General features: G+C 45.3%; 1 protein-coding gene across 1 annotated transcript; it reads right to left on the reverse strand.

The window, feature by feature from the left end:
• Window positions 1–237: 237 nt before the first annotated feature.
• On the reverse strand, window positions 238–14,276 carry RHOU (ras homolog family member U). The gene is made up of 3 exons (XM_004619011.2): window positions 13,614–14,276; window positions 11,553–11,611; window positions 238–4,069 (listed from the first exon to the last, which is right to left on the reverse strand). The coding sequence occupies exons 1-3, from the start codon at window positions 13,873–13,875 to the stop codon at window positions 3,614–3,616; spliced, it is 777 nt and encodes a 258-aa protein (XP_004619068.1). The 5' UTR covers window positions 13,876–14,276; the 3' UTR covers window positions 238–3,613.
• Window positions 14,277–20,204: the final 5,928 nt, after the last annotated feature.

Genomic DNA, 20,204 nt, shown 5'->3' on the forward strand with positions numbered 1-20,204 from the left:
ACCTAATATACACTTGTAAACCTCATTTACAACGTTGAGTAGTATGGGATACACCAGAATATCATGGCCTGGAAAGCGAAGTGAACAGGCTGATCCTTCACCAGATGACCAGAAGCTCTGTCAATGTACTAGAGACTGGAGGGGATAAGCAAGGTGACCTTCCCCCATTCTCCTTGCCCATCTCCCCTTCCCCACCTCCCCGTCCTCCACCCCCAACCAAAATCCAGCTGCATCCCCTAAGACCCCTGGAGGAAGGGTTCCCTTCTGAAAGCCTGGTAAGACAGACCACATGAGCCTGAAGAATTTGCACAGCACACACAGGGGCATCTCTTGTGGCCTCAGTGAGGAAGAAGCAGACCATGTCCCCTTTTCTATAATGCGTGCTCCCATGGAGCACTCATGAGAGGCCTGGTACTGCTTACATGCAAGGAAACTGCCTGATCCTGGCCTCTCCAGCTCATAACACAAAGTGTTCCTTAGAGCCCAAACTTCAAGCAACAGTATTCCCTCCTATGCTAGGGGACAGTGGCATTCAGTGCCCTTGAGACATGGGTCTAACATGACACAGATCAGATTGACCATGGCAGGCTAGAAGTCTCATATTGAATGAATGCTTCATATTGGTTAGTGATCATTATTCACATGCATCTGAAGCCATGCCAGGAAGCACTTCTCACAAAATCTTCCCATAGAAAACAGGTTATAGTCTTCAGTCAGGGTTTATTTTATATCACCTCATTTATAGCATTTTCAAGTACAACATTTTGAACATCCTTGACACTGAAACCAGAAAAAACACAACTTGGTAAAAAAAAAAGGCCCTGGGGAGGAGACCTAGACTTTTTTTTTTGGCTTGTGGAATCTTGGGGCAGTTTTTGTGAAGCTTGCCCCATATCAATAAAGGCTGCTTTCCAAATACATGCTTAAAAGAGAAAACAGAACAGGTGTGAGTGTATTTTTTAATTTCATCTGGTCTCTCCTATTGAAGTTAGAGGTATTTATAAATCATGACACTTCTAAAATCTTCTGTGATGCCAAGTTAAAGATAAGTTTTAAAATAAATCAACTATTTAACTTAATATACACTTAAAAACATCTCTACCCTATCTATATTCACACAAAAAAACATTTTAAGGAAAACTTTTGGTACCATCATAACTTTCCTAGCCTAAAAACATCAGCAACATATGAAAATCTACTGCATGTAAATGTCAGCTCTCTAAATTTCTCGTCCAATTGTACAAGTTGTATCGTCAGGGTAAAAATAAACCACTAGATTGAAGTGCTGAGAACTAGGCCACCTAGTGAACTGACTACAACTAGCTTCTGTCCATCAGGGACCTGAGGCAGAGGTGCTAAGTTCTCCCAGAAGAGCCCTCTGCCCCAGCCCTGTCCCAGAACCCAGAGCACCCCCAGACACTGTCACATACTTAGAATTTCTTTCAAGTTTTGTGTTCTAGCTTAATGAGTTTGAGCATACTGTTGTGTTTAATTAAAGTAGCTTACAAATCCCTGCCAGTAAATGACTCTTTGCTACACTGACACCACTGCCTTCCCCTCAGATGGGAACCAGGCACCCAGCTTTTAAGGCATCTCAGTGGTTTTTTAGGGGACATCTCCACAGTGAAGTAACTTTATTCACTCAGATGGTAACTACCTGCTTCAGGAAATGGATTCCAATTTCAACATATAAAAAAAAATACACTTGATATCTTGGTAGTTGTTTTTGATTTTGTTTTGTTTTTTCTTTGGGCCACACCCAGCAATGCTCAGGGATAACTCTTGGCTCTAGTCCTTGCAGTGCTCAGAGATCCATATGGGATGCTAGGGATTGAACCTGGGTCGGCCACATACAAGGCAAACACCCTACCTGCTGTACTATCTCTCCAGGCTCAAGATATCTTAGTTTTTAAATAAGAAAATTATTTTTTAACCAAAATAAAACAAGCGCCTACCGAAAGTATAATCTGATCCTTTCTTTTTTTCTACACAAAAATTGGATTTTTCTGATATGAAAAACACAGAATCCATAGAAAGATAAACGTTTTCTCCTGCTAGCTCAACATTTCTCTGGCTGGCTACTGAAGTGACTTGGGCACATTGGTGGGTCTGATGTTGGGATGCCTTTAGCATCTCAGAAGCAGCCTCTTCACAGAGTAAAGTTACTTTCCTGATAAACTTTTCAACACAAGATTAGCCCCAAAAACTGCCACTTGAAGAACATGGGTGTTTTGCATTTTTTTGACTGGCCCACAGCAGAAATCTGTCAAACGAAGCTCTGTTTCTTGCCCACAGGCCATCACAGCAGATCCCTACACCCCAAATACGCTGCATTTCCTAAACCTCTAAAACACAGCACTGACTCTGCCGTTTAATTCCTTAAGAGACATCTAGAAATTTAAATGTGTAATAGATTTCAAGGGTCATTCATTTTAGAAGTTTTAAGACATTTATATTTTAAGATGGTCTCAAAAGAAGGTATGTTTTTGTGACCATGTTTTGTTTATTTAAATTTTTATTTCTTTTTTTGTGGCCAGTAACTGCTCAAAAGTCTAGTTGTCAGCAAACACAGTCATCTATACATAATGTGTACCTGTGTGTATACGTGTTTTTGTTTGAGTACACATAAAGAAGTACATTTGGCTGGCGCGTGGAAGGGTATATTTTGAGTCCCACAAGTTCTTTGTTAGAGTCCCTTAAGAGTGCTCATTTACCTGCACATGAGACCACTTAAAGTTGAAAGCTTAAAAATGATTCAAACAGGGGTTCCCAGAATTGCAACTCTTTCAGATCTGGGTGATTTGATGTCTGACAGCAAATCTCACATTCTGCTTCCAACCGACCCCTCCCAAGAGGATACAAAGAGCCACGGACTAATACCTGCTGAACTATGCAGGGCACTTGGGCGATTTTTATACAGCATCCTACACTATGGGTCAAAACCTAAAAATTCCAGCAATTGTTTCCCTTTTGATAAACATCACACCATAAGTGTCTAGTGGAATGGTTGTTATTTTTCAATTTTTAACAGATATTGGTACATGAGGAAAGGGAGTGGTTTGAGATTTTATAGGCAGGGATCTCTCTTTTTTTTTTTCTCTCTCTCTCTCAAGATCTTTGTTCTTTAAAAACAGGAGCCAGAGCAGAGCTTCAAACCTGTGAGTCCCCCTCACCATAGCTGGCCTGAGATCTAACAAACTGGATCAAGCAGTCCTCAAACAAGCATTAATCTTTCATTCTTTGTCCATGATAACAGTAAAATTTCATTCTTGACACCCAGATTTGAGATGCCTTATTCACGTTAGAAGTAATACAATCCAAAAGTCCAGGGCCTAAATTACCAGAGTTAGAAAAAAACACTTAATTTAATTCAAAAGTATTCTGCTTAAGTACCTAATCCTAAACTCAAACCAGAAAATTGGGGGCAAAAAAAGAAGACTGGAATTGAAAATTCCTCTTATAATATATATTCTTTATATATATTATAAGAGAAATATTATAATATACATTCTCTATACAAAATTCTACACAGTAAAAAGGAGTCACTTCAGCTAATATAGCTTCCAATAGCAGTTGCATCTGAAAAGGAGCATTTCTAGGTTTCCGGTCAGCATCATACAAAGCAGCAATACTTCCTCCACCAGGACTTGGAGAGATTTTTCATTTTGTCCGGAGTCCTGCTCTTAGACTTCTTTGGCTGCTGCTGGGTGTCCGAGTACTGAATGCCAGCAACAATGGCTGCATCGAAGACTTCTTTGAGGTTTTTTTGAGTCAAGGCTGAGCATTCAATGTAGGAGGTGGCTTTGATCTCCTCTGCACACAGCTTTGCCACCTCTTCAGGCACTGGTTTCTCTTTGCATTTGTCCAACTCAATAAGCACCTTGACATCTTCTCTAAGATCTGACTGAGTTCCAACAAGGATTATAGGGGCTTTGGGACAGTGGCATCGAATCTCTGGCACCCACTTCTCAGTGACATTTTGGAAAGATGAGGGGCTCACAACACTGAAGCAGAGCAGAAAGATGTCCGTGTGGGTATAGCAGAGAGGCCTGAGCTTGTCAAATTCATCCTGCAACCAATCAAAGCATCCAGAAGTTATTCCTAAATCAATTCTAATCAGCAACATTTTTCTTGGAAACATCTAGCAGGTACAAATAGGGAAAACCAACAGTTATGAAAGGAAAAGCTCATGTCTTAAAGGGGTCCTTCAAGTGCTCTCAGCCTCACAAAACCACCAAATGTATTTCGTGTAATTAGTACTCATTATGTACTTACAAACTGCCCGGGAAGAAAGTGAAATGAAATTTTAGAAAGCAAAGGTACTTTGGTTTCAGCCCAGAATAACCAAAACTTCCTCTCCCAACTCTTATTCTTACCGTTTCTAGAATTCAGATCCATGCTGATCCCAGAACTCCCACTTGCTACCCATTAACTATTAACACCACTCCTTTTTTTTTTTTTTTTTTTTTAAGAATTTAACCTTGCTTGGGGCTGGAGCAATAGTACAGAGGGTAGGGCTTTTGCCTTGCACGTGGCCGACCCGGGTTGAATTCCCAGCATCCCATATGGTCCTCTGAGCACCGCCAGGGTTGATTTCTGAGTGCAGAGCCAGGAGTAACCCTTGTGCATCACCAGGTGTGACCCAAAAAGAAAAAAAAAGAATTTAACTTTGCTCATCATTAAGATGAGCGCTGCCTGCTGCATCCGCTCTGGACTAAGTACCCAAGAGGCCCTAGAGCACAGAATATAAAGCTACCCAGACCCAAGGGCAGACCTAGAACTAGCAGGATTTTGTTCATCCATCCTCCCTGGCAACTACAAGAATCTGTTCTCAACGTCACTTAGGACAGTAGTTAAAAATCCTCATTCTTGTTTGATATACCTACTTATTCTGGATCTATCTCCCTTCTTCCCTCTTTTTTTTTTTTTATTTCCCTTTCCCATTTTCTTCTCTGACAATACTAGAAACCACCAATGCAGGGAGATAAAGCACCAGAGAAAGGACTTGATCTTAAGGTACAGAGAACTGGGAGTGGGTGAGCATGTTATGGAATCCCCTGCTGTAGCCCTCTGTAGCACATGCCGGACCACAGGCAGAAGGTCGGGTTGGGGGGTAGGCTGAGAACAGGAAGATTCACCATTTTATAGATGTCTCCAAATCAGTTTATTTTTTATGTCAAAAGCCCTGAGTCACCCTACCCAGTTAATTGAAAGCCTTCACTCAACCATCTTTTTTTTTTCAAAATTTTATTTTATTAAAGCACCATGAATGAGAAAGTTATTCATAGCTAGGTTTTTGACATACAACAATCCATCACCAATTATACTACCAGTGCCAACTTCCTCCCATCAGTGTTTCCCAGATTCCCTATCCTGCCTCTCCCTCACCCCATCCCAGGCCTAGCCTGCCATCATCTTGAGAGCCACCTTTTAAACTTGGTTATTACAGTTTGGGTCTCAGTTTTTCTGTGTTGTTGACTCTGTAGTTTGGATATCCAACATACTTGGATCCCTTGACCCCTACCCCCACTGCTTCTCATCTTTCTTCTCCCCTTCTGTTTCTCTCTTTCCTTCTCCTCCCTATACTCTGGGACCAAGGGTGATCTAGGTCTTCCCGCCTTAAGCCATTGCATTTCCTCGTCCAGTTACTCTAAATATCACATATAAGTGATATCATCCTGTGTTTGTGCTTCTTCTTTTGGCTACTTCACTTAGCCTATCTTCTGACTACATCCATTTTGCAGCAAAGTGCATGATTTCATTGTTCCTTACAGCTGTATAATACTCCATTGTGGAAATATACCACATCTTTATGGCTCACTGATCTGTTTCTGAATATTTAGGTTGATTCCAAATCTTAGTTATTGTACTGAGTGCTGCAATGAATAGTGGTGTGAATGTTTTTCTGTTCTGGGATAGTTATCATAAAGTAGAACTGCTGGGTCATACAGTGGCTCAATTTTAAGTTTACTAATAACTCCCCACACTGTATTCCATAGTTGAACCAGACTACACTCCCATCAGCAGTGGATGACATTTTCTTTTTCACCATATCCCACCAACACAGATTGTTCCCATTATTTTTGGTATGTTCCATCTTACTGGTGTGAGATGGTATCTCATTGTTGTCTTCATTTTGATTTTCCTAATAATTAGTGATGGTGAACATTTTTGCATGTGTCTGTTGGTCATCTGTTGGTCTTCCTCAAAAAAATTCCTGTTCATTTTCTCTTCCTATGTTTTTTTTCTTTTTGGGTCACACCCGGAGATGTATGAGGCTCTGCGCTCAGGAATCACCCCTGGCAGTGCTTGGGGAACCATATGGGATGCTGGGAATCAAACCCAGGTCAGCTGTGTGCAAGGCAAAAGCCCTACCCACTGTGCTATTGCTCCAGCTCCATCTCTTTCCATTTTTGATGGGGTTTTTGTTTTTGTTGTTGATGATCTTTGTGAGTACTTTGTTTACTGTTGAGTTTTATCAAACCTTCAGAGAAGACTTAACTACCACTGATTCTTAAACTCTTCTCCGAAATATCAAAGGAAGAACCAGGAATCCTACCTAATACCTTCTATGTAGCTAACATTACATGATACCCCAACCGATAGAGCCATTACTGAAAAAGAAAACTTCAGACCAATCTCTTTGATTAACATCGATACAAAAATCCTCAATAAAATCTTAGCAAAATAAATCCAACATCATATCAAAAAAAAATCATACATCACAACCAAATGGGATTTATGTCAGGGATGCAAGGATAGTTCAATATATAGAAATCAATTAACATAATACACTACATCAGTAAAAGGAAAGATAAGAATCATATGATATTCTCAGTTGATGCAGAGAAGCTTTTGACAAGATTCAATATCCATATTTAATAAAATAAAAACTCTCAACAGAATAGGAGTGGAAGAACCCTTCCTCAAGATAGTAAAGGCTACAGCGGGTAGGGCATTTGCCTTGCACGCGGCCGACCCGGGTTTGATTCCCAGCATCCCATATGGTCCTCTGAGCACCGCCAGGGGTGATTCCTGAGTGCAGAGGCAGGAGTAAACCCTGAGCATTGCCAGGTGTGACCCATAATACAAAAAAAAAAAAAGATAGTAAAGGCTATCTCTAACAAGCTCAACTTTATGCTGAAAGAATAAACACTCAACCAGATAGACCACAAGCCAGCTCTCAAGACTTCTGAACAAAATGTTCCCTCTGTTCTCAGAGGAAAGAAGAAGAAAACTGAGAAGGGTGTAAAGTCAGGTCCAGAAGCAACTGCATCTCAGTCTTGGAAGGCAGTCACCCTTTGCTCTGTGTTGCACTGGAATCTGAGTTTGTATTACCGAGAGGCAAGCAGAGGGGCCAGGCCTTGTGACCATGCTTTGGAAACCTGGCTCTCTGAATCTTGTGAGATTTGGCGGAAGGTCTCAGAAAAAAAGCAGAAATTAAACACTCATTTTCATGGTCTGACCAGATATTAATGCAGCACACATATGAGCTTGACCAGGCCAAGTACAGCACACCCTTAAAAAGTATATTCTTAGTTCTAGCAATTTGCACCCATAGCAAAGGTACCCACAGAATTCAGGTCTGGAGTGGGAGGGGTAGTTAGGTAGCTGGAGGCATTCATTACACATCAGGTTGCAGTCTCTTTGGGGGTGGGGATGGGGGAGCCACACCTGGTAGTGTTTAGGGCTTACTCCTGGATTTGCATTCAAGGATCATTCCTGGGGGAGCTCAGGGGAACCATATAAGGTGCATGCAAAGAAAGCACCCTACGAACTCTCCAGCCCCATGTAATGTTTTCCCTCTTTTCAGTGAAAGATTTTTTCCAAGAGCCTCCTGGCTCAAAGGCTGAATGAAAGATGTTAGCTCCTGTGACAAGTTAACAACCCTGATTTCAGTAATACCTCTTTTCATATCAAAGTCCTCAGTTTCTGATCAATTTCACTTCATTAAGACTCCTGTTTGAAAAATTCCTCTTAACATATTATAGACTTGGGCTGGAGCAATAGCAGAGCAGAGCAGGTAGGGCGTTTGCCTTGCACACAGCCGACCTGGGATCGATTCCCAGCATCTCATATGGTCCCCTGAGCACTGCCGGGGTAATTCCTGAGTGCAGAGCCAGGAGTGACCCCTGTGAATCATTGGGTGTGACCCAAAAAGCAAAACAAACAAACAAAAAAGACATGTTATAGACTGACCTAAACTCCAAAATAAAGCGATCCAAATGCAAACCAGCTATGTTTCGTTACTTGTGTAGCCATGAAATACACATTCAGCTCTCCCTCTCATTTCTCTGAGAAAACTGCATGTACAGTCCTCTGTTGCTCACATTCTCCTGGTGTTTGAAGTGGAGGTACCTTGACTTCCTTCAGCCCTGAGAAGCCAGACAAGGACTGCTTAGAGGAGGACTGCCACAGCCAGATTAAAACTCAGGGAAGGGCCACAAACATAGTACAGCTAGGGCCTTGCACACAGTCAACCTAGGTTCCATCCCCGGCATTCCATATGGTCCCCTGAGAACCATCAGGAGTAACTCTTGAGTACAGAGCCAGGAATAATCTGCTCCCCCACCACCCCTCCCCCACCAAAAAAAATCAGGAAATTCAGTAGGTGTCAAATCATCTTTTGAAAGGTAGTTTATCTGCTTAGTGCCAGGGCTGATAGAAAAGGATTTATACTCTGACTAGCTTCCCGACAGCTAAACAAACACAAAGTGGGGGAAGAAGAAATACAGCTGTGTGTTTTTCATTGTTAGTTTTTGAAGTTGGTTTTCTTTTCATCTTTAGATGGCAGACCCATTCATTGCGAAATAAGGGATACTTTATTAGCCATACATCAATTATGATATACAGGCAACCTCAGTGAAAATACTGTTAGAAAACCAGAAGGATTTTCAAACACAATAAAACTGACCAACTTAGCACCAAAACTTTTCCTTTCCAAATTATATAAACATTTTCATGATTCTCAGGTTTCCCTGGCCATTAGCCAGAAAAGACTAATAAAATGTGAAATTCTTTCTTGAGAATTCATGATCATTCCAATACAGCTTTTCAAGTGAAAGCCTATTTCTCCAGTAAAAGCACACAGGCAGTTTTCTTTCAGGCCCACCAGCTGACACGCCTTCTCCTGTATGACTTCATCAGTTTCCTTCGTTATTTCTGACACGGGGGGGGGGGGGGGGGGAAGGGGGGTCTATCTTCCCTACAGACTAAGTCTTCTGAGGAGTGGGTTCATGACTTTGGTTTGTCTCAGGAACCTGGCATTGAACTCATCCACCCACTCCACAAAACCTTGACAAAGCCCACCTAATTATAGCACCACATGTTTCCAGCCCAGAAGCAACCTAAGAGCAAAGATGGTAGACATGTGCGCTGGGCTGGGTGCGTCTCCTTTTACGGTTCCTAGTAAGTGTGCCACTTGCTTTATTGTGTTTCTTCTGCTTTATTCTCAGGCTGTGCAGCAGCCACCCATGAGTCAGTGGAGCTGCCAATATGTCCCAAAGGACCACAGAACATTCATTTTAAAGATCAGAAAATCTGACCCATACTAGGAAAAACAATGTCACTTTATACCTTATATCTTTATAAATAGCAGCAGGGCATTCAGAAAGAATACATTCGAGGAGAGCCCAAGTTCTTCTTTTTTTTTTTTCTTTTTGGGTCACACCCAGTGATGCACAGGGGGTTATTCCTGGCTCATGCACTCAGGAATTACTCCTGGCTGTACTCAGGGGACCATATGGGATGCTGGGAATCGAACCCAGGTCGGCCGCATGCAAGATAAACGCCCTACCCACTGTGTTATCGCTCCAGCCCAAGAGCCCATGTTCTTTGATGTTCATTTCCTACAGGCAATAAAATATGGGTTTGGTTTCGTTTCCCTCCTCCTGGTTACCTGATGTACTCGTGTAGGAAGGGAAAGTGGGAAGAAGAGGCCAGACTAATCCCTATGCCCCTGTGCTCACCACCAAGTGGCATTTAGCCAGTGAGTGGGGCTGCCTAGTCTTATGTCACCTGGAAAATGATACTCTGAATTTAAAAGCCCTGGCTTGGATGAGGTACTTGGGAACACTGGAAAAGTCCATGTATATGCAACTGGTCCCATGAGGACAACTCAGAAAGAGAAGAAGGCACTGCTACAGCCTGAAAAATAGCTGCCCAAGACTTTCTTTAACTTTAGCAAGTACTGGAGAGCCTGTCACTTCATCCATTTCCAAAAACTGCACCTGGGTTCTCACAGGTTATAGGCCCAGGTTTCAGACTTCAGAGACTATGTGGGGTAGTGAGGGGGTGATGAGTTTCTCCTACTCATATCCTTCTCAGCCCTCCTGACTGCTTTAGTGAGTACCTGACCTTTGAGAAAAGACAAAAATGCTCACCATTTAGAAAGATTAAGTAGAGGTTTACCCACTGGGGTTCCTCCCACTAAGCACAGCTTCCCCCATTATCTGCTTCAAGAGCACAGGCGACGCTAAGGATCCAAACTAGAGTGGAGAAAATTTAATCCAACACTATCTACTTTTTTAAAATTTTCTGCAGCAAAATGCTTAAATGTCTAATTCATCTTTAATGAAATAGTTGTAAGATATTGCCAACTTACTTTAAGAAATTATTATAAATTATTATTGATATTTAAAAAAATCTTTGGTGGGTGTGTGGGCTCATACCAGATAGTGCTCAGGGTTTACTCCAGGCCCAGGCTGTGCTTGGGGGATCGTACACAGTGTTGGGGACTAAACTGGGATTGGCTGTGTGAAGGCCAAGTGCCTCTACTACTCTCTGGTCCTGATACAGTTTTTTAAAAATTTGGGTAACCCTTGGTGGTTCTTAAGGACTATTCCTAACTCGGTGCTGAGAATCACTCCTGGTGGCGCTTAGGAGATCAGGCAGGATTGAACCCTGGCCTCCTGGATGCAAAGAATGCCCTCTGGTCCCTTGGGCTATCATTCTTACCCATACTGATGACTTTTTGTGTGTGTGTGTGTGGTTTTTGTACCATGACACGGTGATGCTCAGAGCTTACTCCTGGCCCTACGCTCAGGAATCACACTTGGCAGGCTTGAGGGACCATATGGGATGCCAGAGATCAAACCTGTGTCAGCTGTGTTCAAGGCAAACACCCTCCTCATTGTACTATGCTCCTGAGCCAACATTTTTGCCACACCCTCATCATTATACTATCGCTCCTGATTAACACTTTTTTTTTTTTAACCACACCAGAAATCCAATTCAAGGCTTATAGATTAGAAGCCTGTGCTGTATCACTGGGCCACAACCCCACATTAATAATTAATAAACAACAAAAAGTAAAACCAGAAACTCCTATAATAATTGTTCTTGATTTCTCATCCCCCTTTCTGACCCACACAAGACTCAGTCAAACCCTGATGTATCAGTCTCTAGATGTCCTATCCACCAGCCCCGCAACCTTCTGAATGGGTGGACCGGCAGGGGTGAAGCAACTTGATGAATATTGGAAATGACCCATTCATTAATTGCAGATCTCTAAAGGGCGTTTCCTTTCCAGCACCGAGGAACATGATACTGACCTGTCCTGCAGTGTCACAAAGCTGGAGTCTCACGGGCCGCCCATCCACAGACACCACAGCTTAAAAACAAGACCAAAATGACTATCAGTGAGGGGTGCCTTAGAATAGTGTTAGCTTGTGCTACTACTATCACTCCAAACCTTTCCAGTCGTGTTCTGTGTCCCCTAACAGAAGACTTGCCTAAACAAGGAGGACCCACCAAGGTATTCTGTTAACAATCCGGACCCCCAACCCCCCAGCCTCTCCACCTCCAGCTACCAATTCACCCCAAAACCTGGAACGTAGCAGGAAATCCCTGAGCTAGTGTGAGCACTGTATAAGGGTCTGAGCTTTTGTCCTAGTTCCACACTTACGTTTTTGTCACAATTATTTCAAAAAAGCCTAAAAAAAAAATGGGGAATGAGGGACATGCAAATTAGGGGTTCTGGTAGAACTGATTTTGCGGTTTTCAATCAGTGGAAAACCCCACGCATAATTTGTGCTTTCTTGGGGAATTATAAAATTGTAGTTCATTTTGAGAACATATGCAAACTCAGGCTACCTGCATTACGGTTTGTAAATGAGGACACTGCTTATCTCTCTGTCCACTCAAAGAGAATTTCAAAAGGAAAGGCAGTCTGAGGTCCACGTTCGCAGACAGAGCTGTTTGGGAGGGGATTGTATGAGGGCTGACTTGAGGCTTTTAATTAAGTGCTCAATTTCACCTCAATACAACTTTCCAAATCGTTTATAAATGTTTCTACTAATCAGCTGGGAAGAAGAGGAAAATAAAGGAAAGAAACAATACAATTGACTAGCACGGCACCTTTTTATCTAGGGCACCTTTGCAATAGAACAAACTAATAATCCTGGTGACTTTTATTTTAATTTAAAGAGCAAGAGAGAGTGTTTCACCCTAGTTTCTGTAGATTGTTAATAATTTCTCAATTTCTTTCATTTTCAAAAGACCTAAAGAGGTGAAAGGACATACATGATAACCTTTCTGTACCTGTAAACCGTAATGTCCAAAAGAAGGGAGAAAGAGAGAGAGAGAGAGAGAGAGAGAGAGAGAGAGAGAGAGAGAGAGAGAGAGAGAGAGAGAGAGAGATTGAGACCGGGGGTAGGGATGAGGATGGAAGGAGAGAAACTGGGGGCATTTGTGGTGGGAAAAGTACAATGGTGAAGTGATGGGTGTTGGAACATTGTATGATCGAAACCCAATCATGAACAACTTTGTAACTGTGTTATCTCATGGTGATTAAAAAACAAAGACTAAAAAAGAAGAAAAAAAACCAAAGACCTAAAGAATAAAAAGAAAGGATTTCTTTATCTTTGTATCTACCAGATTAAATAACTCACCACTCCAAACTAAGAGCTTTAAGTACCAGAAAGAGATACTGAAAAAGATTAGGAAGAATCTAAACCCGAGCTATCGGAGAGGAGAGGCAGAGGGGCTTGATGGAGCTCAGAACAAATAAAACGTGTTTGCCCTCCAGCTTTAATACAACGCTTAGTCCTTCACCAGAGTCCCTACTGCTGTTTCTCTAAATCGACCATTTGCCGCGCAGTCGGCGGCTCTTTAAAGCGGAGACGCCCCTGGTGAGCCCTGGCAGGGAAGGCCACACGGGTAATGGCACCTGCGCGTCACCTTTCCACCGAAACTCAGCTGCGGCGGCGGCAAAGTCGCCCTGACGCAACTTCCCTACGTGACAACTGACCAGGCAAACCGAACTCGATCTGTTCGATTGCAGCTGGTCGTCTCTGCCTAGGCTCTCACCCCATGGCCCTTCCCCTCCCTCCCAAGCTCCGGTTTCAGTGCTCCCCGTTTCTCGGACGTTCCCGGCTTTGCTCCGGGCTTGCCCGGTCCGGGGCGGTGCGGAGAACGCCCCGAACTCGGCACTCGGTCCGCTTACAGTCCCGGGTCGGGCCTGGCCCTGCGGCTCCGGGTGTTGGAACACTGTGTGTGACTCCAATACCGTCTCCCCCGCCCCTCACCCTCCGACAGCGTGTCCATCAGCACCGTGCCCAGGCGGTGGTCCCAACCCCCCCCACTCCCCAACCCGGGCCCCCGACCCCACTCACCCGAGAAGTTGTCGAAGGCCGTGGGGATGTACTCGGTGGGGTAACCGTTGGTGGTGTAGCTCACCACCAGGCTGGTCTTGCCCACCGCGCCGTCGCCGACCAGCACGCACTTGATGCCGCGCCCCTCGGCTCCGCCCGCGCGCCCCCGGCCCCCGGCCGCTCCAGGCCCGCGCCCCCCGCGCCCCCAGCGCTCCCGGCGCGGCGGCACGGGCGGCGCCTCGCAGTGGCCGGAGAATGCAGGGTCCCCCTGCTGCGGGGGCATGGGTGCGCGTCCGAGGGCGGGCCGGCGCGGACGAGCCGTGCCGGAGCCCTCCAGGGAGGAAGGAGCTGTCACCCACCGAGCGCCGCGGGCGCGGTCCCCGGCCCCCGGGAGCAGCGATCAAGGAAGGCCACCCGGCTCGCAGACAAAGGCCCAGGCAAGGGTCGCGGCTCCCGGTTCCAACAGCGCCCCCCGGCCCAGCTCCCCGCGCGGCTGGAGGGCTGCGACCGCGGCGCCGAGCGGCCCGAGCGCTCTGTCTCCAGCCCGCGTCCGGCTCCTCGGCGCGTGGGGGCGGCCGGGGGAGGGGAAGAGGCGGGTCCGCCCGGCCGCCGCGGTTCCCGCGCCGGGTCCACAGCGCCCCTCGCCGGCGCGCCGGGTCCCTGCAGGAGCGCCAGAGGTGGGGCCCAGCCGGCCGGGAGCGGACCCTGAACCAGCTCCCTCGCCGGGGCCTGGAGGAGCCTGGTGGTGGACACTGGCACCTGCCGGCCGGCCCTGGTGCTGCCGCCCGATCGCCCCGCCTTTGTGGGTGCGCTGTCCCCGCTTTCTCCCTTGTCCCCAACACCTCCCTTTCTCGGTGGGAACTGTGTCTTCACAGTGGGGCCAGGGCGCTGACCTCGGACACACGCGCTTGCAGCAAGCTTTGCGAGTTGAGACGGGGTCGGGCGTGAATATTTCACCATGCATCCGTATCTTACAGAATTCAATTGTATGCCTCAAATTCTGTGCACGTTTTTCATGGTCAGCTATGACTCAGTCAAGTTGAGGGATACACGGAAAATGTAAAGAAATGGTAATTGTATTGTCGAAGTGTGTCGTGCAGTTTAAGATGTTTTCATGTGCAATGTTTGTCAATTATGTTGTTTGTCAGCGCTTTAAATTTGATAACTTTAGTGACCCAGTTCATTTTTTTTTAAATATCCAGTTCTCATCATGTAATCCCACCAACGGCCAACATCCAGAGGCTATAAGACCAAGCTCCAGGAAGAGAATGACACAGAGTCTCTTGCCTCACCACCTCCCACCCACGCTTGACTGTCTTCATCGGGGCCCCTCGGAGGGGACCGGTTGCCTTTCCCTCCCAGCCCCAAGCAGAGCCTTGACAGTTGAAGAACTCCAGAACCCAGCCCTATATAGCCATGCTCAAGGTCACTCTCCACACGTTTAGACAAGCCTCATGCCTGAAGGGATGGGCAGAGGAACCCAGGTGTGTGGGACCCAGGGCTGAGATCTCCAAGCCTGCTTCTATTGGGACTGGACCTTATCCACCCAGACCCCCTATTTTCCAGTAGCTTGGCAGTCACACCCACAAACTGCCCTGGGAGCCCTGTAATCCCACCAGTGGCCAACATCCAGAGACTATATGACCAAGCTCCCAGAAGCGCGGCCGCAGCCTTGTTCTCCCTCTTAAAGAGCCTGACGAGCTACCAAGAGTCTGTTGCCACATGGAAAAGCCTTGCAAGCTTCCCATGGTGTTTTCATATCCCAAATACAGTAAAAGATACATACAAACCTCTCGGAGAGCCTGGCAAGCTACCAAGAGTATCCCGCCTGCACGGCAGAGCCTGGCAAGTTACCCATAGCATATTCGATATGCCCAAAACAGTAACAATAGGTCTCATTCCCCTGACCCTGAAAGAGCCTCCAATCGTTGGGCAAGACGAGTAAGAAGAGGCTGCTAAAATCTCAGGGCTGGGTGTAGTAGAGACGTTACTGGTGCCCACTTGAGTAAATCAACAAACAACAGGATGATAGTGATAAGTAATACAGTGATCCAATTCTATTTAACTTATTTCTTTGTTGTTGTTTTTATGTTTTGGGGGTCCATACTTGGTGATGCTCATGGCTTTGTCTGCACTTAGGAATTGTTTCCAGCAGTGCTTGGGGAACTATATGGGATGCTGGGAGTCAAACAGGTATCAACTTTATGCAAGGCAAATGCCCTTCCCGCTGTATTATCGCTCCAGCCCCTTCTAATTCATTTCTGGCTTAAAATTGTTGTGCGTTTTAGACATTTCACCATTAACCTGTATTTTATGCATACATGACAACAGAGAACCAAATTTGGTATGCAAAGGTCTAGGTCTGTCACTTTTGCAGGCCATCTAACTGCATGTGTTTATTTTTTCGTGAAGTCATAACCCTATGCTTTGGACATATTAATCTTGCTTCTTTTCTTCAGAAAAGCCCTAGTTTATAAATGTCCTCTAAGAGACCATTGATTAGAAAGTTGGTTCTTACACACTGTGGCATCTGAGCTGATCTGTGTCGTCAACAGGGCATTCACTCCAGCCCTCCAGGTTTTTTTCCGGGACACCTTTCTGCTGAGGTTCATGCTAACACCTTGGACTCTTGGAAGTCTATCGAGGTAATAGGGCCAAACATGATGGCAGACAAATACAGAGGGGCCCAGCATGTCTCCAGTCTCGTCCCATCCTGCCATCCTCCCATCTTTGTGGTTGAAGCCACAAGCCTAACCCCAAAGTCACCAAACCTCAGAGACTCCAATAGCTCCACATTGCAGCCAAGCTCCCTGAGACCCTCCCAATGGCCTCATTTACATGGCTACTGATTTCCTCCTAAGTTCCAGTTGATACTCCGCCCAGGCTTCACCTGGACAGCAAAAAACCTTTTTCATCTTCTCTGGCAATTCCTAAACTTGTGAAGCTCCCCTTTTTTTTTTTTTTTAAATTTTATTTATTTTTAATTAGAGAATCACCGTGAGGGTACAGTTACAGATTTATACACTTTTGTGCTTATACTTCCCTCATACAAAGTTCGGGAACCCATCCCTTCACCAGTGCCCATTCTCCACCACCCGTAAACCCAGCGTCCCTCCCACCCTCCCCAATCCCATCTCCCCCCCACCCCACCCTGCCACTGTGGCAAGGCATTCCCTTCTGTTCTCTCTCTCTAATTAGCTGTTGTGGTTGGCAATAAAGGTGTTCAGTGGCCGCTGTGCTCAGTCTCTAGCCCTCATTCAGCCCGCAACTCCCTTCCCCCACATGGCCTTCGACTACAATGTAGTTGGTGATCGCTTCTCTGAGTTGACCTTTCCCCGGAACGTGAGGCCAGCCTCGAAGCCATGGAGTCAACCTCCTGGTACTTATTTCTACAGTTCTTGGGTGATAGTCTCCCACTCTGTTATTCTATATACCATAGATGAGTGCAATCTTTCTATGTCTGTCTCTCTCTTTCTGACTCATTTCACTCAGCATGAAACTTTTCATGCCCATCCACTTAACTACAAAATTCTTGACCTCCTTTTTTCTAACAGCTGCATAGTATTCCATTGTATAGATGTTCCAAAGTTTCCTCAACCAGTCATCCGTTCTGGGGCATTCGGGTTTTTTCCAGATTCTGGCTATTGTAAACAGTGCTGCGATGAACATACATGTGCAGATGTTGTTTCGATTGTACTTTTTTGCCTCTCTGGGATATATTCCCAGCAGTGGTATTGCTGGGTCAAATGGGAATTCAATATCTAATTTTTTGAGAATCGTCCAAATTGTTTTCCAGAAGGGCTGAACCAGTCGGCATTCCCACCAGCAGTGAAGAAGGGTCCCTTTCTCCCCACATCCTCTCCAACAGCGGTTGTGAAGCTCCCCTTTTTAACCCAGCACCTTGCAGTGTGTTGTTTTGCCTAGTTGAGCCCTCAGAAAAAAAGTCCCTTTTATCTATTGGTGATACCACCCTGTGATGGTTGGGGGGGGTTGGTAGGGGGGAGAATTAACTCAAAACTGGCATATTGCGGGGGGGGGGCAGAGAGATAATACAGTGGGTAAGACACTTGCCATGAACCCTACTTTGATCTCTAGCATCTTTTTTTTGCTTTTTGGGTCACACCTGGCGATGCACAGGGGTTGCTCCTGGCTCTGCACTCAGGAATCACTCCTGGCGGTGCTCAGGGGACCATATGGGATGCTGGGAATCGAACCCGGGTCGGCCGCGTGCAAGGCAAACGCCCTACCCACTATGCTATTGCTCCAGCCCCGATCTCTGGCATCTTACATGGTCCTCTGAACACTGCCGGGAATAATTTCTGAGTGCAGAGCCAGGAGTTATCCCTGAGCGTCACTGAACATGGCCCAAAAACAAAAACAAAATATATTGGCAGTTTTCAGTGGAGAAATCTTCTTCAGCTCTTGTCAGTTGCTACAAGTGTCTGCACTTATTCATCAGCTGTATTACACGAAGGGGTCACAGATACGGTCCAATATGTGGTGAATCCAGATGTCCTTGAATCCAGATGCCCTTTGGTTTCTGTCATTACCTTATTTGTCATTATGGTGCCAAGAATAAATAAATTACGAGCTCCTATTAGCCCTATTAACATAATGAAATTTGCAGCTATAAAAACTACCTATTTAATTATTTAAAAGTTTCTTAAAAATAAAATGTTTATATTACTTATATTACTTAATCCCATCAACGGCCAACATCCAGAGACTTAAAAGCAAGCTCCCAGAAGAGAGCGATGCAGAGAGTCTCTTGCCCACACGTCTGGCTGTCTTCCCCGGGGCCCCTGGGAGGGGATGGGCTCCAGCTTCCCTCCCCACCCCAAGCAGACCTCCCAGCGACTGAAGACCACCGGAACCTAGCCACAGCCATGCTCGAGGCCCCTCTCCACACGTTTGGACAGTCCTACGTTCTTCTAGCCTATTTCTCCCTCTGAGAGAAACTGGCAAGCTTCTGAGTGTTTCCTGCCCACATGGGACAGCCTTACAAGCTTCCCATTGTGTATTCTTTTGCTAACACCAGTAACAAGCTGGATCTCATTCCCCTGACCCTGAAAGAGCCTCCAGTGCAACATCGTTGGGAAGGCCGAGTCGAGAGAGACTTCTAAGATCTCAGAAAAGGACGAATGGAGAGGTTACTGAGCCCGCTCGAGAAATCGACGATTAATGGGATTTCGTGATCGTGATATTACTTCTACTGGACATAGGCTAGATTATACTGAAGTTATAAAGTGAAATGCATAAGTCTATAAACACAGGAGAAAATATTTTGGTCATACGAAAATCCACTCAAACTCTTCTGGTTCCCCTGCCCAGTGATGATTAATGGATCCAGTTTTAGTATAACTGGGACACCTGAGACACATGGTTTTCTGGAAGCAGTCACATTCATGTGCCAACTGCTAAATGCTTAATATTAGAAATAACTTCTGCTCACAGCTCTGTATATGAGTTTAGATATGTAACAAGACATTTCTGATTGTGTATCCATGCAGTTTTGTGTGTGTAATTGTGAGTGTAAGAGCAATTTTGTAAGAGCTTAAAACTGGAAGCAATCTACACATCCCAAACAATACAATGGATAAGTCAGTTTTGGAATTTATGTTATACTATTTAGTCACCATAAAAAAAGAATGAATTATAGATAAATGCAAAAAATAGTAAATCCTTGGAGGGGGGGGGATGATGGGAGGGATCCTGGGGACACTGGTGCTGGGAAATGTACTCTGGTGGAGGGATGGGTTTTGGTATACTGTATGACTGAAATCCAATCATGAACAGCTCTGTAAGGGTCTATCTTGTGTAATCACAAAATAAATGAGAGGTGCAGCACTCTCTCCACATGCGTTTGGTGGTCAGGTCATTTGTTTTTCAAGCAGGATGGCCAATGGTGATGGACAAAAGAAGGAGAAAACAGTGGCCAGGCTGGTTGGTGATCAGTTACCATTTATTCTATTCTCCCTGTATGCATGTTCCAGTCTCACTGAGTGCCCCATTCCAGTCTGACCTTGCCCCCCATTCCTGTCTCCTGCTTTCCCCCAGCTACTCTCCCCATGCCCAGTCTCACTGCCTTAGTCTAGAGCCCAACCTCCAAGCCTTAGAGATAGCAGCTACACCTAGGTCACATAGCACAATCAACACATGAAAGCCTTTCCTTCTGGGGAGGAAGCTCTTCTAAGACAAAGATTTCATCCTGCTAGGACATCTGCTCAAGCGCCAGAATGGAATTTCATCTAAGGACATACTTCTCCTTTCCTTAGTCCATACAATCATCTTAGATTTACTTCTTAATAATCTTTCTAGTCATTTTGTATGGACACAGTAAGAGATATATTAAGCTTATAGGGTGACTCTCCTGGGGACTTCTTGCTATAGATCCCAGACCACAGTCCTCACATCAGATTAGTTCTTCCTAATCCCTGCAGGGTCCTTGTCCAGTCACTTCTCCTTGGGTCATGACAAAATTTGTCCACGACCATGCTCTTAACTTATTATAAGTTTTATGGCACTTGGCCTGCCCCATTTCGATGCCAGGGTAGCTTACAGCTTGCCTTGGGTCCATCCAGTCCCTTCGTCAGGACGCTGCCTTGGGGATGC

The sequence above is a fragment of the Sorex araneus genome, chromosome 9, assembly GCF_027595985.1.
Source record: "Sorex araneus isolate mSorAra2 chromosome 9, mSorAra2.pri, whole genome shotgun sequence".
Taxonomy (NCBI): domain Eukaryota; kingdom Metazoa; phylum Chordata; class Mammalia; order Eulipotyphla; family Soricidae; genus Sorex; species Sorex araneus.